At 47.3% G+C, this 27164-nt stretch overlaps 1 protein-coding gene across 2 annotated transcripts in view; it reads right to left on the reverse strand.

The window, feature by feature from the left end:
* Nucleotides 1-23489: 23489 nt before the first annotated feature.
* The window catches only part of GLI2 (GLI family zinc finger 2), a gene marked incomplete at both ends in the record, with an annotated part of 135865 nt that continues 132190 nt past the window's right edge, over nt 23490-27164 (reverse strand). For both annotated transcript variants that reach the window (XM_084288954.1, XM_084288955.1), the window contains 2 exons: nt 23490-25846; nt 26716-27052. In XM_084288954.1, coding sequence (XP_084145080.1) covers nt 23490-25846; nt 26716-27052 — 2694 coding nt within the window. The remainder of the gene's footprint in view (nt 25847-26715; nt 27053-27164) is intronic.

Genomic DNA, 27164 nt, shown 5'->3' on the forward strand with positions numbered 1-27164 from the left:
AGTTTAGGTGCCCTTTTGCTTTGCGATGGGTCAGAAAACAGGCTTGGGTTTCTCCTCTGTGCAGTAGAAATTGTGTGTGTTGGAGGTGGCAACTTCAACCAACAGTGTCTTGGTGCACGAGATAGGAAGTGACCCATCACCCAGTGCTGCTCTGCCTTTTGTGGGACACTGAGGATGTCCCCTGGATGGACTACACGGGGTTTGCCCAGGCACCACACAAACGATCCCACTCCTCTCAGCGCTCGCCACGCTGGGAAAAATCTGGTTTCCCACTAGGTGGTAGAGGAGAGCTTGGCTGAAAACCCTCAGCTTCCCACAGCCGAGCACGAAGAAGGGGAGCTCGTGTGAAAGTAAACCTGACTGTTTTACCCCAAACTCCAGCTGAGTGAAATCCACCCAGGGCACTGTGCAGCGGGGTGTGAGTGCTGGCACTGGGGTCCTGCTCGCCACCAGCCCTGCTGCAAAACGCACACCGGTTTTGTCACCTGCGGGTGTTTTATGACCCTTTAACGATAAGTCTTTGGAAATATGGCATGGGAAAAGGTTAATGCTGATTGTGAGAAGGCTTAGCATCTCCACAGCTCTTCAAGAAGGTGGTGAACTTTCTCCCACATCTCTGCTGCCTGCTGATGGCACTTCATCCCCTTGTGTTTTCTGCTGTTAACGCCTTGTATCTCCCCTCCCGCAGGTCCAGCTCATTTCCATAGGCAGCTCTTCCAATCAGCTCTTTCAACCCAAGGCAGGACACATACCCAGCATGAACAGAGAAAGCAGCGGGTTGGCAGCAGGAGCCCTGCCACCCCAAGGAGGTGACATTTCCCACTGAGATCTCGAGGGCTCCCGGTGACAGCACAGGGCTGGGGTTCGCAGCCACCCAGGTGACTGCTGTGCCTGGGCTGCACCCCAGGGGAGCAGAGTAACAGCACAGACCCAAAGAGGTCCCACCTAACATGGTTTGTATGATCATGGCATCATAGCAGTCTGTAACTCCAAACCATCCCTCAGCCCAAGGGCAGGATCAAATCCGCCCCTCCCCTGCCTGACACGTGTTTATTTGTCTAACCGGTTCTTAGAGATCTTGAATGGGGGGAATTCTGCCGCTTCCCCACAACCTGCATCATCCTTATCATTAGGCAGATTTTCTTGTTGTCTAACCTGAATCTTTTTTTTTTTTTTTTTTTTTTTTTTTTTTTTTCCCCTGCACTTGAAGCCTTTGCCTGCTTGTGCAATTCACCCTGGGCAGAGAAAAACTTGGTTGTTCTTTTCACTGCAGTTTATCGATGGTCTGAAGCCTACCACCTCACCTCCACTCATAAGTCTGTATTTTCTGGTCAGTCCTGTGTTCTGACCCCTCAGACTCATCCTTCACGTGCCCTGTGCCATCATCCCTGAAGTGCAGGCTTGGCAGGGCTGGGCAAAGCAGGAGATGCCACCATGAGTCAGTGCTGAGGACCCTTGACTCCTACCAGACCAAAGAGCTGGAGCTTTCCCCTTGTGCTTGCCAGGCTCCTTTGTGCGGTTGCAGAGCCAGCCCCGGAGAGATGCCCGAGCAGGGAGCAAGGCCCTCAGCCCATGCCCTCCCCACCTCTGCTGTATCACATTTCACTGTAGGAATTTTTGTTGCTCTCTGAAATGATGGTTCAAAGGAAGAAGGGTGACAGGTGCTGCGGACTGGGGCTGTGTCAGGAGCCCATCACTCAAATCTCATTCCTGGACTTATGTTTGCTCACCACCAGAATTCAGAGGAGGGTGGAAGCTCTGGCTCTGTTTCTTTGAATGACCTGGAGTTAATTCAAAGCCCGAATGGAGGGGTGGCACATGATGGCATAAAGCCTGGGACTCTCTGAAGTTTCCCTGGGCAAATTGGATGAACAGGAGCTGTGCAGCTGAGCAGTTGGGGCTGGCCTTGTGCTGGAGACTGCGTGATCCGAGCTCCATGCTGGGATCCCTGTTTTTCCTATGCAGTGAATTTCATATGCATGATATCTGGGTTGGGATGGGGTGTGATGTCTAACCCAGCTGCGAGGATATGCCAGTGATGTGTTCAAAAATGAAGGTGTCTGCAGTTACTTCGGTGGTTTCTAAGACACAGAGATTCAGAGGCAATGTGTCCTGCTCTTAGATGTCCAGGACGGGTGCTTGAGTACAAACAGCTTCATTTTCTTCTGAGAGGCTCATGGTAATGGTAGACATTTCAAAACAGACCGCAGGAAGTAGTGAATCTGAAATGTACGTTTTATATATATATATATAATTTTATTTCTTCAGTTCAAGGAGGCCTGAATACATGGTATTAACCTCCCCAGAGAGAAAGGTCCCCCCTCAGGAGTAGGAAACTCATGGATCCAGAAGGAAAATGAGTGCTGTGGTGTGTGACTGACTGCAGGCCAAGCTGGAGGTTTGTTCAGCTCCCAGCTGGCCCCACACTTCCCAGCAGCGGCTGTCTCGTGTGAAAAGGGAAGGCCCTGGGAGTCCCACTGCCTTGTGCTAAAATACGATCCCATAGCCCCCATGTGGCGTGACTCCAGCCAGCACACGCTGTGCCAAAACATGCTGTTAGAGCGAGAGCTCCTCCAGGAGAGGCAGAGCTACAAGCCTTTGGGTTTGAAGGATGACAAAGTGGAAGGCAGGAGGTCTGTGGAGCAGGGTTATATTGAAGGGAGGTCTCTTACCCAGGCCCTGCAGGAGCTTTGGGCCAAGAGGTGCTGCACGGGAGTTACCCTGATGCTGTGGCACAGCCCAGCAAGGGTAGTGCAGGCAGTGGGGGGAAGGCTTTGGCACCTGGTGGTCAAACCCCGTCAGGCTGCACGGCTCCAGGCTCTGTGTTTGTGCCAAAGAGCTGGGGAGCATCCATCCTGTGGCCTCTGCCCACGAGGACATCATGGCTTATTTGGCAGTAAAGGCGCTCGGGGGGATTCAGGAGGTTTCACTCCTTTGTGACCTCTGTTTTCACAACAGTTTCCAAACCTCCTACTCCCAAGAGCTTTCCCGTGTGCCCACACACTGCATGCCCCTCGGCACAGTGAGGGATGCTTTTACTCTGCTCTGGTTTTAGCCTCCAAATCTCTCTCGGACAGAAACAATATGGAATGAACAAAACTTGTGCTTTTCTTGGTGGCTTCTTGTTTTTCTCAGCTTCTTCTCAGTGCAGTGTTGACCTTCCAACTTGCTTTTCTTTTGCACCATCCATAAGCACTTTGTTCTTTGATGTATTAATCTTCACTACAGCCCGGCAATGCCAGGATATGCTGGTCCTTCTCTCCCCCTCCTGCTTTTGTGGGTAGGGAGCTGAGGCACAGCTCAACTAAGCAAATTACCCATGGGCAGCAGCAAAACCATGGCAAAGCAGGACAGAGCTCCTAGGTCCTGCAGCTTCCAAAGTATTTTTTTGGGTACCTTTTAGAAGACCCAGAGGCTGACCATGGGTGGGTGTGTGCTCTGAAGCAGGGTGATGATATGTTGGGTTTCTCAGCTGGTTTCTTTGTGCGTGTTACAGAGATGGATTAGACATAGAGTCAATGAGGGTGAGTGGTTTGGGTTGGCTTGAGGATTTTGGGAATCATAAACACTGCTTTATGACCTTGAAGGAGTGCCCCAAACCCTGCCACTTTGCTCTGACACAGTGGAGCTTTTCTTTTCCATTTATTTCTTTTTTAAAAGTAAGGAGTTTTCCAGACAGTTGTGACATCAAGTGTCCACGTTGGAAGGAAGGGAGCGAGATGGGATTTTACATCATTGCGAGTGCTACCAGACCCCCCAAAAGGCTGAGAGCTTGGAAAGCATCCGCACGGTCGGTCACTTCCCTGAACTATCTGTGCTTCATGAGCCTCCAGCTCATGAATCTTGGAAGGAAAGACCTTCTCATGAGATTTGTGGTGTGTCCAGTCCCAGCCAGAAATACCACAAGAAAAGCCTCTCTTGGGGAGATCCCAGCTCTAACCAGGAAATGCAGAGTGATGTGAGAGCAAGAAAAATCCAGATGTGGCCACTATCTGCTTCATTTTTCTCTGGGAAACCAAGTTCTCCTTTGTGAAGTGTAGTTTCATTGAGCATCATTCTCAAGCATATCTACCCTTCGTGTTTGCCAGCTGTAATTAAGTCAGCCCCACATATCAAAGCCGTGCGTGTGTCTGTGTGCCTGCATGTCTGTGCATACAGACAAAGTTGCCAGCAGATCACTTTCAGTTATTTTTCTGCTAACAGATGAGGAGCTGAACGGAGCTGCTCACTCCCACATTCAGAGAGAGTGCTGGCCCAGACAGCTGCCTTGGGAGAGCCATTGGCTTTTCTCCTGGTGGGCAAGCGTTGCGTTTCTGAATTACTTTAGCAAGCAGAAGTGCTTAAACATTTGAGTTTTGCAAATTGAAGCAACACCCCCACAACCAAGCCATGCGGTGCCTTTGCTGTCTGTCACAGTTCAGGAGTTTTCTTTGCAGTGTGACCTTGCTCAGTGTGCCAGGTCAGCCTGGGAAACGCCCCAGCCTGGCTTAGTGCTGAGGAAAAGAGTCTCTCTGTCCTTTACGAGGGGCAAGTTGGTGCGAGTAATGGCTGCACAGAGGGCAGGAGATGTCTGCTAGATTTTGGAGGGGCTGGTGGCGGACTCATGCCCTGGAGAGGTATTGGCAGGGAAGGAAGACTGAGTTTGCCAGGTAGGTGGAAGGCAGAGGATGGTGTTGGGAGGTGTTTTGAGATCTCAAATGATGGTGCTCTTGCTCCAGCTCTGCTCTTGTCTCCTGGGCTGTGAGATGGCTGTGACATTCAGGCTCTCATGCCACCAGGGAGGAGAAAGAGGACATCACGTGGCTGCCCACAAGCAGCCAGGTGCCTGAGTTGCTGTGCATGGTGCGCACAAGGCTTGCAAGGATTTTAATGTAGGTGCTCCAAAGAGAGCCCCCCAGCAAACTCCTGACCTGCAGCCTCTTGGCAGGTTTCCCAGTGAGCACTGGAGATACTGGGACAGGCCCTGCAAAAGCAAATGGGACTGTGTGACGATGCCAACAGCCTTGGTTATCAGGCGTTACTGGGATTTGTAGTAGCTCCAGGGGAAGATAAACCTCTGGCAGGTTCGTGGGCTGAGGGTCAGGGATGCTTGGAGCACTGAGAGATGGAGGTGTGCATGTATGTATGGGTGCTCCACGAAAAGGGGCAGCTGTAGGACACTATCTACTATTTTCCATTGTCAAATCTATACTAAACTTCCCAAAGTCATTATTCTCACCCCCAAACTTGCTATTTGTTACGCTTTGGTAGGGGGTAGGTACCCTCCGTTTTTTTTTTTTGGCAGCTCACACTTCCAGTTAAATTAATAATAAAACAACAAGTGAGCCAAACTGCTGGCCGCAACTCCCCCTGCCCCTCACACACCTTGTAGACTGCGTCCACTTGGCCCCAGACCAAAAGCGTTATTCCCCAGCAGAAACTCTCCAACATTTATTCATCACATACGGAGCCGACAAGTGCCTCCAATTCTCTAGTTACCGATGCACTAACGAACATCTGCTAGTGTTTCTTGCAAGTTCAAGGACTTGGGCAGGCGGTAGACTGGGGACTGAATTTCTCTGTGAGCCTGAATAAGGTAAAAAATGGATTTTACATGATGGCAGAGTCTCAGTCAAAGGTTCCTAACATTTCTCGGATAATGATTTCCAAACCCTTTGGTTTACAGCTCCTTCCAGCAAGTGGGGCATTGAGTGAAGAAGTGATGTATCTTGGACTGTCTCAAAAGCAAGAGATGGGAATCAGTTTTCACTTGTAAGTTAACCTGTTCCAGGTAGGCAGCCTTTGCTGGTGCTGGTGCTGGTCCTGGAAAGCTTGAAAGCTTCTGGTTTCCAGATCTTCTTCTTGCTTCTCTGCGTCTTGCTGGTGAAGACGCAAAAATTGTCCGGCAGTGACCATACATTCTCCTTAAGCTGTGAGGTCTCTCTTTAGAGACTTATTAAAGGAACACTCCGTCTGTTTGCAGTTTTTATCATGGTGCTGCCTTTTTGATGCTCTCCAGCATCAGAAACCCCTTTCCCCACTCTTGCAGACCCATCTCAGCCCCGCTGCCATCCCAGGCATCTCCCCCACAGCCCAGGGCCTTCACCTGGGTGCTCGCTCTGTTCTTCTCCCTGCATGCATCTGGGTGAGGGGACGTCTTGTTCCTGGCCAAGCAGGGAGCTGTTTCTAATTTTCCTGTGGCAGGTTGGAATAATGATAATAATAATAATGATAATAATAATAATAATAATGATAATAATAATAACAACAACAACAACGGCAATAATAATAACAACAACAACATTAGCAACAACAATAACAATAACAACAACAACAATAATAATAACAACAACAACAATAGCAACAACAATAACAACAACAACAACAAGCTGACTGGGATGGCAGGAAACAAGTTATTTTAGAAATTAGGAGTATTTGCACTTCTTGGCCCTCCTCCTGGGAGGTCTGTAGCATGGCCTATCCTTCACCTTTTCCAGCATTGCAGAGGGATGCAGGCTGCTGCCCTGGTACCCAAAGAAAACAAACCAAGCATTTTCTCTGAAAATACCACACTGGCACACATGAGGCAGTACTTGGAGGATGCTGATGTCTTGCTGGCAGTACTGGATGACGGGACCCTGTGTGTCCCTTTGATGGATGTGACAGAAACAGCTATTGCCATTCTTACTCAGTTCTCAGGCACTTCTGCCATCCATCTGTGGGCATGGGCAGTGCTGGGTGTTCAGGAGTTTGTGCAGCATCTTTAAACACTGCCGTCTGGGGAAAAAAGGCTCCAGCTGCCAGTGAGGTTAATTTTCTCTCTGATGATAGTTCAGCCTGGAGGGTATAGAGTATCAAGGGAGCTGCAAAATTTGAGTATGATGTAATTTAGAGGTTTCTGTCCTCTTCGTGAGGTGTTCCTATGCACATAACCCCCTTTTAACAGACGGTGGAGTATTTAGAAAATCTCAGTGCTCAAAGGAGGAAATAGTGGGGAACCTGCCGCTTCTGTTGGTTTCACACCAGACAGGCCCCAGGTCTGCACACCACAGCCATGCTGAAAGCACTGCAGAGGGTAAAAACTTCTACCAGCAATGCTGGGAACAGACAGACCCAGCAGCAATAAGCCTTATTTCATAAAGGAATTTATGCTAGGGATGCTCTTCAACAAAGTGAGCCAATTCTCCATATTAACTCTATTTACTTACCTTATGCTGCTTGCAAAATCATTATTCTCCCTACCTTGGGACTTTGAGGAGTGCCATCACCCTGCCAGCATCAGCAGGGCAGGCGCTGGAGCTGTTGGAAACCATCAGCAGGGCCGTGATCAGAGCTCCCACTGCTGGCCTGGGCCATGGCCATGGGCTCCCAGTCCCTGTGGGGTCCTGCCCTGCAGCACCACACACACGCACATGTGCCGATGAACACTCAGTCTTAGAAAGGCTGAAAATTCCCTGCTTAATGTCTGCTGTCAGAAAGTGCTGCTCTGCCTGAATCAAGCTATCCCACGGGAGCACATCGGTTCGGACAGACTGAAGTTTAGGGCACCAAAAAATGAGAATAACTCATTTCAGTAAACTCTCAGCAGTCAGCAGGCAGCTGTCAGACTGGGGCATTGCAAGTGTTCAGTCTGAAATGACTTCTCTTTGGCACCACTGTGCATTAATGTATGCCGCAGCATAAATTCTTGTATGAAAAATACAAAATGAATTATGAAACAGAATAATGCTATACAAATCTGGACTGGAATAGAAACAAGCAGTACTCTAAATATGAAATTTATACTAAATATAAACATAATGGAATAGAAAACCTCTAAAGGAAATAATCCCAAAATGCAAACAAACGTTCCAATTGACCTGAAACAAAGTGTTTTCAGATTGCTGTTTTGTGAGGGATGGATCATGAGCTCCATTTTATTTTTTCTCTTCTGTTTTTATATGTAAGTCAGAATTGTGACTTAAAAACTCTGTCTCCTTCCCATGACAGGTATCCATTCTGAGAGCTGAACAAGTGTTTTCTTTCCACTACCGACAGAAGGCAGGTGAGGCTAGCCTCTTGCTGTTTTGAATGCTTCAAGGGGGCTCTGGTGATGGCTGTCCTTTTGCTGGTCCTTGTGGGTGTTGGTGGAGCCGACCTGTACTGCAGGCAGGAGCAACAAACCCATGGCGACATCCCTTGATATGAGGGCTTGGGCACTACGTCTGCACAGAGGAGGTGCAAGAGTCCACTGAGCTTTGGCTCTGTAACTCTTTACGAGGTTCACAAGACACAGGATGCTTTACTGTTGACCTGAGCAGAGGAAATGTTACTGTGCTGTGAGCGAGGAGAAGCATGCCTGGCCAAAAACTGCCTCCAGCAGTGACTCCCTGGCATGCCCACAGGTCAAGGGCAGGGTGTCTGCTTGAAGGTGGATGCTTCCTAACACGCAGGCGTCAGTAACCTAAAGCAGGTTTATGACAGAGCCAAGATCAGGCATTAATGCAATAGACTGGTAATTCAATCACTTTATAGAAGTTGATCTGTCCTTTTTATTACAATTATTGTCAGCCCGGGTGTTTCGTTCCATCACTGAAAATAAACATCATTTATCATACTTGTAAAGATTAGCCCCTGACAGCTCCAGCTCTGCTTTGCATAAATGTGTATTAATGTCGGCTCTGTCTGAAGTGGAGAGAGAAGTCTATATTTCACAAGAATGATTAGACAGTGTCACCACTGCTTTAAGTAATGTCTTATCATGACGGATAATCAAACTGTGTAAAAAAAAAAAAAAAGCAATTTCTTGCATATGCATTTTTTTTTTTTTGCGTTACTGGTCTCAGAACCAGCGGTAGTTTTGCAGGTGCAGTATCGAGGTTCGTGGTACCGGGGCTGGTGAAGCTCAGCACCAAGGCTGGGGCTGCCACCTCCCTGCAAGGCTGCCCGAGCGTTCCTGTCAGGAGACCCTGCAGCCTACAGCTCGGCCAGACTCATAGCTGTTGGAGCAGGATTTTTTCCATTCCTTGGGCTGAGTTTGATTTGGAAAGTTACAGCTAAAATGACGCCGTCATTTCTGAGAGTGAGATTAAGGGAAAATGTGATGCCCAACCTAAAATGTTCTGACAGACATTTTCCAGAGGAGCTCTAGGATTTCTGGCCCTCGGGGCAAGACCCCTACAGCTGGCATGTGCCTGCCCTGGGGTGAGGGATGAGCCTTTTGCTGCTCCCATCAATGTGCATTGCAGAGAGATGTATATATATATATATACACATACATATAAATACATATTTATATACATCTCACAGGTACTGGTGCCCATCATGTACCAACCACAGTTCACTTTCCTGCCATGCTGAAGAAGAACAACTCTACGACTTCCATACAAGAACATCAGAGCTGAAGAAAAGTCTTTCTCCTTATATTTGTTATTGGATCTAATTCCACCAGTTTCAGAAGCAGAGAACATGAAACCAACCCCGTTTGTTTTCAGGTGCTGGTTTTGGTGAGCTGGCAAAGTTTAACAATGTTTTTGATTTCTGGGCAGCTCGTCTAGGTTTCACAAAAGCCCCAGGTTGTGGAGCAAAGGCACTTGTGTTGGGGTATTGCTTTCATTGTTGCTAGCTTGTAAAAGTTATTTCCAATTCTTATGCCTTCAGGGAAAAAAAAAAAAAAACACAACACACAACACACCAACCAACAACTTGGAGGCATGGATCCTTAAAAGAAAATGTCAAATAAAACATTTGATTAATAATCTTATCATTTCTAACCCAGCCACCTTATTTTGGAAGGCTGGTGATTGAGATCACCGTTAATTGAAGATGACGCCTTAAAATTAGCCCACTGCGGAGGTATCTCATTGAATCAGGTCCTAAAGGAGTGATAATACATCAAACATCGTATATGAAAACAAATAAACCTCTTCCCTGCATAACTAAGAGCTACTTCTGCTGTTGGAACTGAAGCGTTAAAAGTGTTGGAGCTAGACTGAGCGCTTATATTGCTGGTTTCTCTTTTTTGCCTGCCAGCCCCAGCTTTTTCCCATGCTGGCTGTGGTCACCACTGGTTTCTCATGCTGGTGTGGGGCTGGTGGCTGTGCCCAAAGCCCTGCAATGCTGCCTCCCCTTAGCTGAAGAAGCCGAACCTGAAACTTTGCCACAGAATAAAACAGATGTTAACAAAAAAGCCACGCATCCACCTCAAAGTAGCCCGGGTGGAGGAGCCAGGTGTCAGTGGTGGAGGGAAGGAGGGGGTGAGGATGGCAGTGGGGCCACCAGCCATCCCAGCAATGCTGGCTTTAGCCAGCGGCATTAGCAACTGGCACTTCTTGAAGTGCTAAAAGCTTTGGACACAGATTACCATGCGCATATTTCAATTTCCCTTAAATCCAGGGAGATTTCCTCTTAGAGCACACTCTCTCCCTCGCTCTTTTTCTTTTTTTCTTTTTTCTTTTTTCATTTTTTTTTTTCTTCAGCTAGATTGTGCTTGATGGGGACTGTTAACTGAATGCAGCATATTATATATTACTTCAATAAATCACCGCCAGCCGAAGCATTCAATATCATGCGGAGCAGTAATCAGGAGAAGTCTTAATCACTCTTTAAATGGTTTGAATTTATGCCCTGCTTTCCACAGGCTCCCGTCACTGCTGGGAAGGCACGGCGGTGGCCCCCCAGACCCTGGTCCCAGTCCGGGTGCCTTGCTGGGTGAGGAGGTGCCACTCTGTGACTGCCTGAGCAGCTGCTCCTGCTGGGCTGAGCCCGCACAGATGTGCGGCAGGTCCCGACTTTGTTTCAACTGGGAAAAAAAAGCCTTTTAATACAGGCTGCTCCTTTTCAAAGAAATCATCCGAAAAGAGCAAGAAGGCCAGCTGCTGTAATCCTCACTTTACGCTGCTCCATCCGTTTGCATTTGGTCCAGGAGATTAAAAACGCCTCCTGGATTTTTGCGAGCGAGTGGGAGAAGGGGAGAGGGAGGGCTGACTTCAAAGAAAACAACCAGCAAACCGCAAAGCGCTAAGTCTAATTTTTAAACAAATAGATTTATGACCGACGGCCCGACCCGCCGAGACGCTCCTGAAGGCAAAGCCCTCCAGCCATGGCGCTGGCGGAGGCACTCGGTGTCAGCCCACCGGCAGGGAGGGCGGCTGCCTTCCTCCCCGGCTCCGTCCCGCGCCGGCCTTCACCTTCCCCTCGCAGCAACCATAGGCAGATGTTCATGATGTCATCTCTCCTGGCAATGGGAGAAAAAGAGAGGAAAAAAAAGAATCATAGCAGGAAACAAAAGCCCTTTATTGGGGGTGGGGAATTTGACGATTTTGGGTGCCCTCGTGCCCATCAGCGTGGCACTGAGGCTCGCCAGGGCCATCGTAGGACGGGAGGTGAGGTTAATGGGCTCGTTAACCACATCTGGTGGGAGAGCCCTGCACAGGCTGTGCCAGCTTCTCCAGCTCCGAACCACTTGGCGGGCCCCTCCAGCTGGAGAGCATGAGCCTCCCCCCGCCTTCAAAGCACTCCCACTGCCGGGCCGTAAATCACGGCTCTCACAGTAGAAACTGGAACGGGACCCGAGCTGAGCCGAGGCGCAGCAGCTGAGACCCTTGAAAAATAGTCCTACACACAGGAAACTCGCCCATAGTAGTGATTTTGAGTTCCAAGGAGCTTTGGTTTCTGACTGTTTTTTTTTTTTTTTTTTTTCTCCCCTCCCCAGCCCCATTTGGTTTTTCATTCAGTTCCCTGTTGTTCGTGTCTCTTAATAGGGCATCTTTCATTATCATTATCCCTAATAGTGGTTTATTGTATTAGTTACAGTTAATTTAAATGTTACCGAAGCATTGAAAACAGATTGCAGATGTTTTGAAACAGATGTTATTTTAATGTTAAAACAAAATCATGAATATTTATAGGTCATTATTGCCTGGGTTGAATTAGACTCTTTAAATAGTAATGTATGGGCTTAACATCTTTTGAAGGAAATGCTCCAAAAAAAGGTGAATGGAAAAACACTGTCATATGAAGACGTGTAAATTATTTCTTCTGGCTTACTGACTTTTCCTTTATGAATGGTCAGAATTAATTACGGTTTTATTACTAAACCAGGTACTGTTCTTGCTCTGTAACTGCAGTTAACTCAGGAAAAAGTTTTCAGCTCAAAAACACCTTTCCAGCCCTCCGTTTCATAGAAAAGAGGCCCACCAGCTGCCTCCAAGCAGACCTAAAGCTGGAGCAATATTTTGAGGTGGAGTCATCAGTATTAAAGCAGAAATAAGGTGAAGATGATGCAAGCACACAACTCACTTGGTGTCAGTCTTTCCTATAGAAACACAAAGAGGGTTTGTTAATGCCACATGCAGGCTGCCTCTGTTCGAGTCATATTTCTTCCTTTATGGAGATGAAGTTAGTCTTTAAGGCATCAGCTCAAAATGGCCTTTCATTCATTACAAAGTTATTTAGTTACGGGTAGGTAACTCTAAATGACATTTCTACATCTCGCACTTTATTAGTTGATCCTAGCTGCTAAATGACATGGAGAGAGTGGCAGAGTATGGTGGGGGAGTTCAGTGTATTTTGGCTAACTTTGGATGGGGTCCAACCTTCTGGAGTTGGAAATTTGCCTCCAAGCTTGTGCACCTCCCTCTGGGAGAGCTGTGAAGTTGGAAAGTTAAAAAAAAAAGTTGGTGAAAAATTAAAACCAAGAAGAATGTAAGCACAGGGATATCTCCCTGCTCCCCAGAAGGGCATGCAAGCACTTCCGCCACCTTAGATGAGTTGTGTCCCATCTAGCTCAGTAACTCTGGGGGTAGTGCTGGGGATGGAGAGGCTGGTGGCGTGGGGACAGGATATCAGGCAGCCACACACCCTTCCTACTGCACTTTGCTTGTGTCTGCAGGGATGATGTGCAGCACTGAGCTTTTTTTTTTTTTTTTTTGACTTCAAATTTAGTAATTTGGAGGAAAGCCTGAGTCCTCCTGAAGCTGGCAGGACTCCTTGTCTATGGGCACAAAACCCCAGAGCAGATGGGCACACATTTCGGCTAAGCACAGCAGCAGTTGTTGAGCATTAGGGTCTGTAATCTCATCCAGGAGCATCCCAACAGCGGAGGATGTTCTTCTCCTTTGGCCAAGGGGCACGAGCATCACCCCGTGCTGCTCAGGCTGCCTCCCACTGCACACAGCATCACACTGCTGCCACTGCACACCACAGTGTTGTGCCTCAAAAACTCAGGCCCTGCATTTTCCAGAAAAAAACAGCAGTAAGAAACATGACATTTCAGTTTCTATCTAGATATGAGGGTTACAGGAAAAGTGATAAACAGTTGCACACCATATTCTCCTCCTGACCTGAGGGCTGGGTTAGGGATGGCCAGGCTGCAGGGCTTGGCTGCAGCTGAGGTCCATGGAGTTCTGATTGCATTCAGGGCTCTGGCTGTAGAGCCCTTGCACCAAGGCTCACAGAAACACCAGAAGTCATATTATTTTCTATAAATTGGCCCAGAATGTTTTCTATTGTAATCTTAGCTCTTGATCTTAAAAGCCATACTGAGAAGTGACATACACCCAAGTGAAGACATGTTCCTTCAACAGCTGGAACTTGCCCTTCCACCACTTACTTGTCCCAAGGATCACGGAAAGCCGGGTACAGTACATTACATTCAGTAGGCTGCCAGAAAGAGAGTTCATTTAGTTTGATGACAGATTAATACTGATTCACAAATTAATTTTGTCTCTTTGTATATCAAGGGTGTCCGCAACTTATTTAATTTGTAATAAATATAATTATAGAAATGAATGAGCTATCAAGATTTTTAAAGTATGATCCATCAATGTTGGCATGACTTGTAATCCTGGTCATTATAAATAAAATGGGTCTTTTGCAATATGGAATGCAATTTTCCCTGTAGTTTGTCTCATTATTTTCTGACATGTGGGTTAATATTAAATTACAATGCCTTAATTTTCGAATCAGGGCTCAATTTGTAAATAAGAGGTTAATAAATAACCTTTCCAGCTGGAGGCCTTCATTAAAATAAACTTTTAAATGAGATATTTGCCTCTTGGTTGAAACATCGATGGTACCAGCATTGTCTCATCCTTTATACTGCAAACAAAAAAAAAAGCTTGCATGACTGCCAGAAAATCCAGTCCAAAGAGTTATTGTACCTCCAGTGTTTTCATATGGTCTTTCAGATGTCCCACCTAACTGGATTATACCCTGACCGGCTCCATCTCCTGTTTCCTGACACGTGGAGTGCAGACAGAGCTGTCTTCATTTTACACGACCTTGAGCACACTGTGAAGCCTGCAGGTGGCTGGAGCCTGCTGTCATGTACGTTGCGGTACATTTTAGTGGTCTTTGAGTTGTCCATCCTACCTGGGCAATGCAGCTTATTGCTTCTGAGTCACTGGGCTCAGACCTACTCCTGCTTCTTAGTATACTTACTGCTGTGCTTTGTGTGATGCTTCTGATGGTTTCTCCCACCACCAGTGCTTTTCAGGGAAGACACTTTTCCTAAAACTGTCACATAGTTCTTCAGAGAAATTTCATGTTCTGAGTTGTAAAGCTGAATTTTCTGTTTGCACAGATGAAAAGCTCTGGCTTCTCCACTAAAGGCATCTCTGACTGGTGATGTTTGGGCCCCGAACCTAAACTGCATTGGTTTGGGCTTTTTCCATTGCTGACTTGAGCTTGGACAAAAGCTATTTCCTCAGTAGCTAAAAGTATGTGCAATTTTATCAAAAAGACAAAGCCAAACAAAAACCAAATGACAAAACAAACAAACAACAAGAAAAAACACAATCCCAGGACACAGTAGAAAAACTCAAAAAATGCTAACACACTCTTGAACGCAGTAGCAGGTTGCTCTACAAGACATGTCTAAGTAAGGCAGCTGCACATATTGGCAGTGGCAAAGGGTGAGCGTGAGTTGTTTTTTTTTCTCTAAAAAGTGGCATGCCCTGTCCAGGGGAAACATGCCTGAAGCCCAAGGAACATAGGGCAATTGTGATGAGTGAGGCCCTGTGGCTTGTCCTCCTCTCGCAATGCCAGAGCATCATCTCTCTGCTGCTTGTCTACAAAAGCATTCTGGCTTGTATACTCCTGGTAACATTTAGGTAAAGTGGAATATTGCCTCATCTCAGTCTCTACTAAAGTTGTATTCTTGTCTACCTCCAGCAAAAATCCCGCTGAGGACAGGGTCAGTTCACACTCTTCCATGAGGTCAGTCACATTTTTCTTGGGTGTTGTTTCCACTTCTTGGCTAGTTTTGCCTGTTAGTGCCTGATCTCTGTGCTTTCTGTGGCTATGAAAAATGGCAGGCTCAAAATTCAGTGTCTTAACAGAAAACAAACCACCACTACCAAAAGAAACACACAGATCAAGCCTAACCGCAAGACCTTCTCTGGCTTAGTTGTATGGACTTGCAGTCACAAATGCTCCTAGCGTGGTCCTGTGGTTACTTACCTAGCAAGATAAATTATGCCGGGCTCCTCTTGTGCTATTCATGCTAGAAGATAATCTCCTTCAATGTGGTACCCAATTGGGTTCATTCGAGAATTGTGTTTTCTAATCTGAGTGGTTTTCATGCAGCCTAGTAGAGAGCATTGATGCACTGGCTGTGAAGACCAAGTTTACAATTATAGCCCTCTGATGGTTCTGCAGTTATTTTCATTGAAGAAACAGCAGATTCCTTTCTAGTAGTAGTAAAGAAGTTTGAATATCTTTAAATAAATAAACCTCCTGTCCATCTATGGATTTTACTCTGAGGGGAGAAAAGGCTCCCTTTGTTCACCATTTGCATTACCAAGTGAACCATTTCTGAGCGCTGCTGAATCATCTGGGCCAGCACTTTGCCTGAGTTGTCTCATGTCAGCACTGAAAAGAGGGCTAGGAAAGGTGTTTTACCTTAGCTAATCTAATCATAACAAAGTATAGTACTTAGTGTTTTAGTTGGAATAATTTTAAACAGAACTAAAAATGTGTTTTTTCCTTTTATAAGGAAGTATGTTACTAATCTAAAGGGCTCTCATTCCCTGACTTTATTATGCACCTTTTTCTTTTGTGAGTTCTGCTTGGCCCCAATTTCTCACAAGTGGAAGAACTTCATAGGAAAAGCAGGGGTGGAAAACAGCTCCTCATGGGCCCCTTGAGACATGACTTTTTCTGGTACTGATTCACCTACGATGAAGCCAACCCATCTCTCTACTTTTTTTTTTTTTAAGTAAATGACAGCTAAAATGTTAATTAAAAGAATGTAATGATAATATTTTAGCTGAAAAATCCTTTTTTTTTTTTGATATCACTTTTTTGATATCACTTTTACAAGACTACTTGGAAGTCATGTCTCAGCCTCGTGTTTTTCTAAATCCAAGATTTAGATTTGGAAGGTTTTTAGGCTAAACTCATTAATGCACTGTTAGTATGTGTTGAATTTTTGAAAGGGTTTATAAGTCAGATCAGATTTTAAATTTACCTCTTAATTTGTGCATTTACAGTCCATTTTTCTGGAAGTGTTCAGTGGCCACAAAGCTGGCTCTCATCTCTGAGAGAAGTCTTCTCAAATACTTGGGTCTCATTGGTGCTTTCAACACCTAGACCACTGCTGATCTGTTCAAAACGCTCCCACTTATTCCAGTTAGTGATGGAAATGCTGGGATCTTTTTTTTTTTTTTTTTTTTTTTTTTTTTTTTTCAATTAAGTAGAAACATTCACCTGGCTCAGCCCCAGTTTCTTTTCCCTGAAAACATTTTTCATTCTCACTGACAAGTCTCCAGACATTGCTAAGACAGGCGATCATTTCCTGAGCGTTCCTCGAGCAAGGTGAGACCTGTTTGGTTCCTGGACGGCTGCTAACTAGGGAAAGTTGCTGGCCTGCGATGAGGATCGTCACTGGGAGCACCCTCCTCAGTGGGTGCTGGTGTTACATGGGTGCAGCCTCCTGGCCTGCACAGCAAAACCTGTTTTCTCGCCCCCTCCTTAAGATCTCCCAGATAGAGTAATGACGCCCACTTTCAGTGTGCCTGGAGTGATGTTTAATCCTCTGTGCACTTCATGTAACGTGATCGAATTTCACTTATTGTCATTATTGATGAGTGACACAGAGGTTAAATGATTTGCATCAAGACGTTTTCCTGAAGAAAAAAAAATAAATTAACACATCACTTTTCAGTCAGCTGAGACACTTTGCTTGGCTGCCAGATAGCTGGGTAAGTGCAGCAGACAGGTACCCTTGCGGAGGGCTGCGTTGCCAGCAGGGAAATGGGGCCAATAAAGCCACCTGGAGTTTATCAGCTTGCTGCTATGCAATAACAGTGGGCAGAAATGGAGCAGCACGTGTGTTTCCTGCAGCTTGGCCGAGCCGCTGGGGCTGGGAGCGCCTTTGCTCCGAGGTCCGCAGCCAAGGGCAGGAGGCTGGCGTTGCCAAAGGGTGGGGCAGGCCACCTACAGACTCCAGGCCCGGGCCTGCTTCTCCTCTCCGAGCCTGCAGTGAATCAGCCCCAGTCATGCCCTCAGTCACCGTCACAGCCGTGCCACCGCCACCTGTGTGGCTGGATGGAGCCCCCTGGGTGCAGGCTGGGACCTGTGCCCCCAGCCTCGCCGCCTGGCCCGGTGGTGGCTGCCAGCACGGCCAGTTGTAGTGGGCATGGGAGGGTAACAGAGCCCACATGGGTGCTTTTGTTCACCAAAGCCCTTAATGTAAAGCTCTACAGATGTAAAATTGTCTTCAAAACTAGATCTCACACCCACAAATATACCTAAGTTTTGCTTCCTTGTTTTCCTTTTGTCATGGCCAGTAACTCCTCATGGCCGCCGACATTTTGGAAGTGAGAACAACACTGCGAGACAGAAAGCCATGAAAGAAAATTATCCCTGTTTTGACGAGTTTTTCTCCCTTCCCTACTGCTCTCCCCATTTCACTTGATCTATTTTAACCACTACCACTACGCTGTAGCACAAACCTGTGCTCTGGCCAACATCCAGCTGTGCAGTATGTGCTCTTCTCCTGCAAGATTCCCTCTGCAGGTGTCAGGAAAGCTGTTCCTCGTGCTCCTGAGTCAAAAAATGCAACTGTCTATCTGTCAAACACTGATAGAGAGGGTGTCTGTATGGGCAGAGCGCTCTGGGGTCCTTCCTGGAGAGGAACAGAGTAGGCACAGTGATGGGGGAAAGGGAGGTGTATGTGAAGGTTGTCTTTAGCTGTAATCTTTTTGTATAGTCAAGGGAGGGAGAAAGGAAAAGAAGTAGGAAAGGGAAAATGAATGGGAGAGTGTGACTCTTTTAGAAAATTGTTCAGAGCATCAGACCAAGGTTCTGCTCTGAGTCCTTCCTTTAAAGTCCTTTCTTTATGGAGATTGCCCTGGGCTGTACTTAGTAAGAGTTAAGACTAGCCAGAGCAACCCAGACCAAAGATTTATATAGCTCCATGCCTGGTTTCCTGATGCAGGAGCTGCCTTTTGGTGTTTCTTGCCATGTCTGTTGCTCCTTGGTGATACCACCATACAAATTATCATAGAGATACAGTTGTAAAATGGCCTCTCTGATGGAGAAAAATGTCCACAGGGCGCTTGGGAGCAGTAGCCACAGAGTTTGGTTTTCAGCAAGACATTGATACTTAGAGACATTTCCAGCAATTGCACTGTTGGTGAGTGCAGCAGCTCTTTCAAAGTTGACAGCAGGCAGGCCACTGTGCCCCCTACATATCTGCCTGACAGGCCAGTGTGGGGAAAATGGAAATAGGGAGGGCAAGGGACCAGTGCAATGAATCACAGGTGTTAGTGCAATTGGAGCAAGCTCCAGTAGTCACAAACCTTCGGTGTGTGTGAAAGCATCACTTTGCCTTTTTTATTTTTATTTTTTAATTTTATTTTTACAGCAAACATATTTAATATAGCCATTTCAAATTTTACATGAAGCATAAATCAAGGGTGAGAAATAAGTATATTGGCCACAACATAGGTTGTTTTGTAGCTTCTAAATTTCTTAAGTGTTAGGTCATTTTACTTACAAGTTAAATAGCTGTCTGCAAGAGGCCTTGGTTGGTTATAAATTGTCCTTCCAATAATATAAACCACACCATTTATTTACAACACGTATGCTCTTCCAAGTAGATCCAACAGCTCGTAAAGAACAAGAACTCCTATGTCATCCCTACTGAGACCACTGCAATAAAGAGCCATTGGAATGACTCTGTACTCAGTAAGTGCAATCAGATCCAGCAACAGTAGCTTTTATGGACTTTTTCTCCCCTCCAGGAAAACTTTCGATATTAGTGCAATTTCAAAGGGCTGTGATGGTCTTACCCAGAATGGGATCTTACTCCGCCTGTACCCTCAACAGTTTTGGGAGTGGAATGAAGTAACACGCACCAGAGGGTCAGAATCAGCCCTGTTAGGATGTTTCAATTTCATAAGGGAGACGATCAATTAAAAAGAGGGTTAATTGAATATTACGATGTTCTCACAGTTGTATAAACTCCAAGGATCTGGCTTACAAATACCAGTTGTTGCAGAAGGTTTATTACCTTCTTAAAGTTGGACAAATGGACCTTTCTATCTCTGTTGATTCCAGGATGGCTAGGCAGTAAAAAAAGTGTATGCTGGTACATAACCTCGGGTGTATTCCTAGGAAATATTGACCCAGTTTAAGTAATAAAGATGTTCTTACACAGGCAGAGGTGTGCCCCGATCAAACTCTAAAGTGAAATACTGGCTAGAAGTGGCATTTGATCTAGATTAGAGACTCACTTTAAGTGTTTGAAGTAGAAAAGCAGTAGGAGCTGATCTGAGTCTCCAAAGCCTTTTGTCAATAGAAAAGCTCTGAACTATTTCCCTTTAATAATATTACTGCATTTTAAAAAATGTTATTTGTGTAGTTCTTGGACAGTACAGAAGGGTGTGATATTTATCCAATGGATTTGCAGACTAACAGGATCATTAACACGTTAATCAACATCTTGTTCCCTGGCTCAACCTCAGACTGCTGAGACTGATGCAAGAGTCACAAGAGCATGGGATTCACCTCATCCTGCAATAAATGAGGAGGATGACTGATGCCTTCCAGAGGACAATCCACCCCATCCTACGTGTCTAAAACAGGAAAGATTAATTGTGTTTTAGGGCATGTCCATCTCTTGCTGCTGATTATGAGGGAATCCAGATTACAGGGTGAGGATTTGTCCCAAACTTACCTGATTCTACTGATAAGCTCAGCAGGAGTCCTGCCTGAAGCAAAATGAGGACATCCCTTCAGTCGCTTGAAGCTTCTGGTTCATGTGCACAAAGTTCTATGGCTGATTCACACACAAACTGCTTTGCTTAACAGCTGACTTTATCTGAAATTCATTGCTGTGCCCATAATGCTCACCTATGAACAGCCTCCCCAGCTTCCCCTGAAGCTCTCACCCAGTCCACATCTACCCACATCTATGAAATCAAATTGAAAATCAGTCTCTCGAGTGGAGATTTCAACTAGTCATTGTGGAGAAATTTCATCTAGTCATTGTCATGGCTCATCATGGCTTTGCTGATCTGAACCCAGGCAGCATCAAGCAGTGGCTCACACACCAGGCCCATCCATCTCCTCACCACCCATTCCTAGGCACCACCTGAGTCCATCTGACCGTGTTGGTGTGACAATGCCAGACCAATGCCAACCACCATTATCAATAAAAGGCAGTAACAACAGGCACAAGGAATTATGAAAAAAAATTACTTTTTAATGTACAAAAGGTTTATATACAGTTTCAGCATGTTATCTCTGTTCTTATGATGTAGAAAACAGCTAAAAATGTTCTTAAGATATAAATTTGACAGAACAATTCACCTACCGTACTTTTAGTAATGATGTCTTCTATACATAATATATACAGTGCTGGAATGGTTATTATAATACTATTTCAGTAAATGAAGGAAGACCACCACTGGAAAGTCTGAGAAATCTCAAGTCATTGGAGATTTGGTTTTGCTTTTGCGTTTGATCTTTTGCAAATGAGTTATCTGTGAAGAGGGACTCAGTAGCCACCATTGCCCTATGCAGCTGTTGAAAAAAACAGATTAGCAGTCAAAGGACACACAAAGGCCTGATCCATCTCAGCACAAGGGATGCCCAGTTGCACTCCAAGCGTCCAGGACAACATACAACATCCTAAAATACGTACTGCCCTCTTTTCATAAATGCAAAGGCAAGGGCAAGGTCAGTAACTGCAGGAGAATATATACAGCGGACTATAAAACAATCCCTTTACATACACCTTTCACGGGAGACACAAATAAACAGCCAGGCACCTTGCTTTGCTTTCCTGTCCTCACGCCCCCAGGACATCAGTGGAGTCACGGGGGCTCGAGGTGTGAAGGCCAGGGGTGAGAGCATCCTGTGCACACCCTTTGCATTTGGGATGAGGACGGGTGAGATCGCAGGATGCTGAGCAGCGCCTCCCTGCACCAGCTGTGCCCTACCTGGCAGCAGGGCTGAGCCAACCCAGCACTGCCAACCATGGCTGCTGGGGCTTGAAATACTGCTTAGTTTGCCTGGAGGTAACACGTGGCATTTCACAGCAGCTCTTGGTCATGCTGGCAACAGTGAGCCTGACACAACAGCTTGTGCAAAAGGAAAGCAGGGACGTTAGGACACCAGAAAGCACCTCTACAAAGCTGCCCCTGTCCAATGCAGGGGACAGAGTCAGATGCAAGTGAGAACATCACATCAGTATGGAGAGGAGATGGGAGATGGCAAGGAGAGGCCGAAGCCCTGAAGATGTGTTTGGTCAAACTGTGAGAACCTGGGGAGAATGGCACACTTTTCCCCTTCCCTTTCACAAACAGGGCGCAAAGTATTTGGTGCTGTGAGAGCAGTCAGAAGTTAAACAAGTCTTCCTGCTCAAGTACATGCACCCCACCACTTCTACCCTTCTGTCTAATGACAACAAAATAAATAATGCAACAAGATTGACTTCAGTGCCAGATGAGCCTGGCCTTGAAAACAACTAATCATTACTATAAGCAGTTGTATTTTGGTGGAGGATTTGGCTTTGGGAGGCCCTGCTCCTCCCATCTCTTTCCCAAGAATGTTTGCAGGATATTCTCACAGACAGAGCCGCTATTTTGATTCAAATACCTGTTTTGAGACTATCCAGATGTTTGCCTACACTGTAGACTGCAGGTGCAGCGCTGAACTGAACCAGCCTGGGTACAAAGAGCAGTTTGTGGGTTGTCCAGGGTATACTTTTTGGATACAGCAGTTCTTTTCATGCTGACCAAAGCGGTGGGACACATTAATGCAGCACTGGGTCCCTGCCAACAAGCCTCCTTGCTGGGGAGGGTTTATTAGCTCATGCTTGGCCTCCCGTTAGTGCAGTCACATGCCTGGCGTGTACACGGAGCCCAGGCAGAACCCTGCATGCAGTAAGTGAACCCTGGACAGACCAATCTCCCACAGCACTGCCTGCGGACTGGGCTGAAACAATCAAAACCACTCTCCATCACTATCTCTTTTCTATACAAGCACCTTAGCTTGGAAAACCCAAAAGAAAGCGAAGCCGTTGCAAAGCTGCAGAGGGATATGGTAATGCATGCTTCAGAAATCTGACATTAAAAAGACATTCAGGGCCCCCGCAGAAAGTCCCCGTGCCGCGCCGCTGCCGCTCAGAGGGCGCACAGGTATGCGCGTGTGTCACTCTGCACACTGCAGCCGTCCTGCCACGGGGGATTATTTCCCAGTGATTGCTGTTCCCAGGCCTCTGCTCCACTCTGCACTTGATATAAACCACGTTGTAAACACATCTGATCAAAGTGTGCATTCACCTTTCAAGTGTCTCATCAATGTGTCTTTCCAATGTTTTCTCAGAAACACCACTATGTTTTTATAAATGTACATTTTATATACGCTTCTGGCAATACACTATATTTGATTTTTAAAGGAAGAGAGGCCTTGGCTATTTAACATGAAAGCATGGTAAGGCACTTTGCTGAGAAGCCATTTGGAATCGATGCTCTTTGCAAGGTACAAAGGTATTTACGGTATAAAACAATACTGCTGGCAGAGGGCTTGTTTGGAGACAACTAAACACTGCTCTCATCAGAGCAGAGTACATAGTATGGCTTTTATTCTGATCAAACCCACATCCTCCCGTTTCCTTCTGGGGCGGGTTGAAAATTAAACTTTTGCAAACGTAACTAATGGAAAATGACGGGGAGCGCTATCTACAGGGCTGCCAAGGAGGGAGGGTTTCATCTTGAACCACGCTCATGCAGTCTCCTGGCTTGGTGGCAATACCATTCAGTGCTCTGGGAAACCAAGCCAAAAATATTACTAGAGGTGCACCCTTGCAGTACTGAACTGCCTGGGTGTAGTTTACATAACTCTGTACAGAGACTTTAATTTTTATTTTTTTTTTACTTTGAATCCCTTTAATGTATTTAATACTTATCAAAAAAAAAAAAATCTACTCTATTGAAACAGATTATTTTTCAAAAGCACATTCATAAAACTGCTTCACACAGACCCCTTGGATAGCGCTCAGGCCTTGTGCTTTACTGTTAGGACATCATGTTGAGAAATTTACTCTCTTCCGCCAGCGTGGTCAGCATGGAGCTCATATCGCCTATTGCCATATTGCTTATTCCCGTGGGAATGGTGGGCAGTGTCAGAGAGTTTCGTGGAGTCGTCAGGCGAGAGGAGTTCTGGGAGAGGTTCTGCAGGATGCTGGGGCTCAGAGTTCCCGACATCAGGCTCGAGTGGTCCCCATCGTCCATGATGGCATCAAAATCTATCTGGGGTGGCTCAAGACCTTGCGAGTCCACTGTGCTGGACACCTGGTTCGCTCCCGGGGAAGGCAGCGCAGCCGGCTTGCCGTTCAGTGCGCACTGCTGCTGTCTGACCCTGCAGTCCGCCTGATTATCAAAGCTGCTGTTTTGTTCGTACATGTGGATCTGGCCGTAATAGTACATCAAATTGTTTTCCCTCGTGCCGTCCGCACACTGCTGGGCCAGCGCGGGCAACATGTCACCGGTTCTTTTGTGCACAGCCTCCGCCGCCTCCTGGCCCGGGCTCATGGTGTTTGTAGGGTGGGGAGTTCTCATGTAGCCCAGCTGCTGCACGGTGCGGAGGCCGCGGGTTCTGCTGGCCGGGCTCGGCTCAGGTGGGGGACGAGGCTGGACCATGCCAGCTGGATACTGCTGCGCTGCCGAGCCCATCATGCTCTGCTGGGGCTCATAATTGGGCTGGTTGGAGGGCATGATGGGCTGGTGAAAGGCCTCTTGAGCCATGGGGAAGTTCAGGTGGGTCTGCTGAGATGAGTAGTTCTGCTGACTCGGTTCATGCATGACCTGGTTGAGCATTGTGCGCTCGCTGTTGCTGCTGACCATTAACGAAGGGTCGGTTGCCATGTCCATTTGCTGAGGGTGAAGGTGGGGTCCGGGCTTTGCTGCCATGCTGCTACAAGAAGGAGAGATCTGATTTGGGTTGCTGCTGATTGCACTGGGGCTCAGCATCTGATGAGGTTGGTTATACCCTGTGTGCGAGCCCAGATCGGGGTTTATACCGGGGCCTAGGCTCATCGGCTGCTGCCGCAGCTGCATACAATTTAGCCTCTGACCGTCCATGCCCACATTTCTTTGCATAAAGCTCTGCTGTGTTACATTCATGCTGTTCTCTGGTAGCTGCATCTGCTGCTGGTTGTAGCTCTGGTACTGACCAAAGTTCTGCTTCTGCTGCACCACTGCTAAGTTCCCTTGCGAAAACTGCTGCTTCGACTGATTGGACATCATATCAACCGTACCCGAGCTGACTTCGTTCCACTGGACAGGCATGTTATTTTTATTCATGTCTGAGGGAGCGTCAAAGCTCATGGGACACTCTGCCATCATGGGCCCCAAATGGCTCATGCTCGCCTCAGCCACCGCCATCCTGCGCTGGCCAGGAAAGGCCGGGGGCTGCAACTTCCCACCTCCCTGGAAGCTCTGCATCTCATTGCCGTACCCCATGGAAGTGCTCTCAGCTGCCGTCCCGTTGTTCTGAGACTTGATGTACTGCACCACATCATCTGGCAGCATAATGTCGTCGTCTCCAACTGGTGCCTCCGCCTCCCCAGACATGGCTTCCATGGCGATGTTTTCGCTGATGCTCAGCGGCCGGGGCGAGTAGGTGTGCCGGGGGAGGTTCCCGTCGGAGCGCCCGTAGCTCTGGAGGCTGAAATTCCTCCTGTCCGTGGGGTGTGGAGGATGGAAGGGGTTCATGCTGTTGGTGCTGTTGAAGCGGTGAACTCGCGGGAGGGCCTGAGGGTCTCCAGCAGGTCTCCTCACTGGGTCACTTGCCCGTCTTGTGCAGTTGCCTGGCACCTCATGTGGAAATGTTGCGGCTGATGTGTAGCCATAGGTGTTGCCATCGCTGCAACGCCTGGGGCCTGGCGGGAGGCGGATGGAGGGCAAGGTGGGCTCTGGCCCGTCCATTAGTGAGATCCTGTTCTTCAGAGTCATCCTCTCCATGTTCGGCAGGGGAGTCGGAGGAGGGCCCCCTGTAGCAGCAGCGTACTTGGCTTTCAGCCTGTAGTGCTGAGCTGGCGTGAGGTTTAGCAGACCCGGCATCCCGCTGCACTGGCTCGCCTCGCTTGACCGACGGGAAGCGTCAGTTGAAATCGGGTCATAGGAGTCGGCAGAGCTTGTGTTGTTGGGACGGTGCCCGAGCTGCGAAGCCTCGCTGGAGCGGCGGCTGGAGAAGTACGGGGAAATCCCTGATGATCTGCGGCTCACGGTGTAGGCAGAGCTGATGGTGCTTGTCGTACTATCACGGCGCTCGTTGAGTTGGTTCAGCATCGTAACCTCATTGACAGACAGCTCCATTATTCTTGGATTAGGCAGCGTAGCAGAAGAACCACCGCTATTTTCTAGAACAGAGCCTGAGAGAAAGGTTGTGGGGAAGGAAAACGTTTAGTTAGCTGAGAAATTCTGCTTGGTAATCTTCTACATGCTGAAGCAGGGACACAGTATGCCACCCCCAAACATTTTATAGGGATGATAGTGAATTTCATTTGCTGCTAGTGAATTCAAAGCTTCATCTACAGCTCTGTGTTTATGTACAAAGAGCAAGAAGTCTGGGGAGAGAAGACGCGTTATCCCTCCTGCAGAGTATTTGCAGTGTATACCCCCCACTGGTGCTCAGTTGCTGAGGAAGTCCTTCCACATGAGCTTTTCTTAGTGGGGAAAAAAAAAAAAAGTAGGACTGGTGTGAACAGAGTCATAGAAGTTAGAGGAGCACAAAGGGATCATCGAGACACCTTAATCAGGAACCCCCAGTCAGTGGAAAACTAGCATATGAAGCTGTAGGGAATAGCCACAAGCCCTTGAAGTGACAGCAGGCCTGCTGGAGCAAGATCTGGTATGGAGGGCTTGGCTGTATTGCTGCTATGCTCCAGCAGTTTCCCAGGAGGCACGTCAGCCCTTGGGGAACTGTTACTGCTGGAACAAATCCAAGCAGGCTTGTGGCTGCCACTGGGATGCTGAGGACACCTGCTGCTGGGTTCTGGACAAGCCCAGGAACAAGAGACCTTTGCCTCCCTTCCTAGCTGTGCCGTCTGGATTTCTGTTGCACATAACCAGATGGCTGTGTTTCCACCCAAGCTCTCCATTTTACCTGACATCTCTGTCCAGCAAGGACTGACTCAGAGGCTGTAAGAAATGATCCCCTCTCAGGGCAGACTCTTAGTTATGAGACCTGAGACCAGCTGTGGAGGGTTCCTACAGGACAAGGCCCAGGCCCACAGCTTACCGTTTCCTGAGATGGGAGGCAGCTTGGTGTTTCTGGCTTGTGGAGCTGGGCTCACCCATGAGCAGGAATCCTTAACTGTCTTGAGTTTCTCTTTCTTGAGCTGTTCAAGTCGTTGCATCGTCGTCATGTGTTTCCTTAGCTGCAGGCTGACTGTCGAATTACCAGATGAGACCGTTGAGTCCACAACAGGAGCGTTGTCATCCAATGCCGTCAGATCTCCCAGACTTCCCCCGCTGTGCATGTTCATTTCTACTCCACTGTCATTGTTGTTGGTGCTGCCAAGGGGTGACGGTTCACTGCTGCATGACGACTGGCCACCAGGACTGGACTGACACATCTTGGGGAAGGAAAAGAGGAGGAGTTGGACAGGTGGAAAGAAACCAGGAGCCCAACATCTCCAGTGGGCTCCATGTTTGGCCCTATCCCAGGTGCAGAGAGGAACCAAATGA

The sequence above is a fragment of the Netta rufina genome (assembly GCF_964035555.1).
Source record: "Netta rufina genome assembly, chromosome: 6".
NCBI lineage: Eukaryota > Metazoa > Chordata > Aves > Anseriformes > Anatidae > Netta > Netta rufina.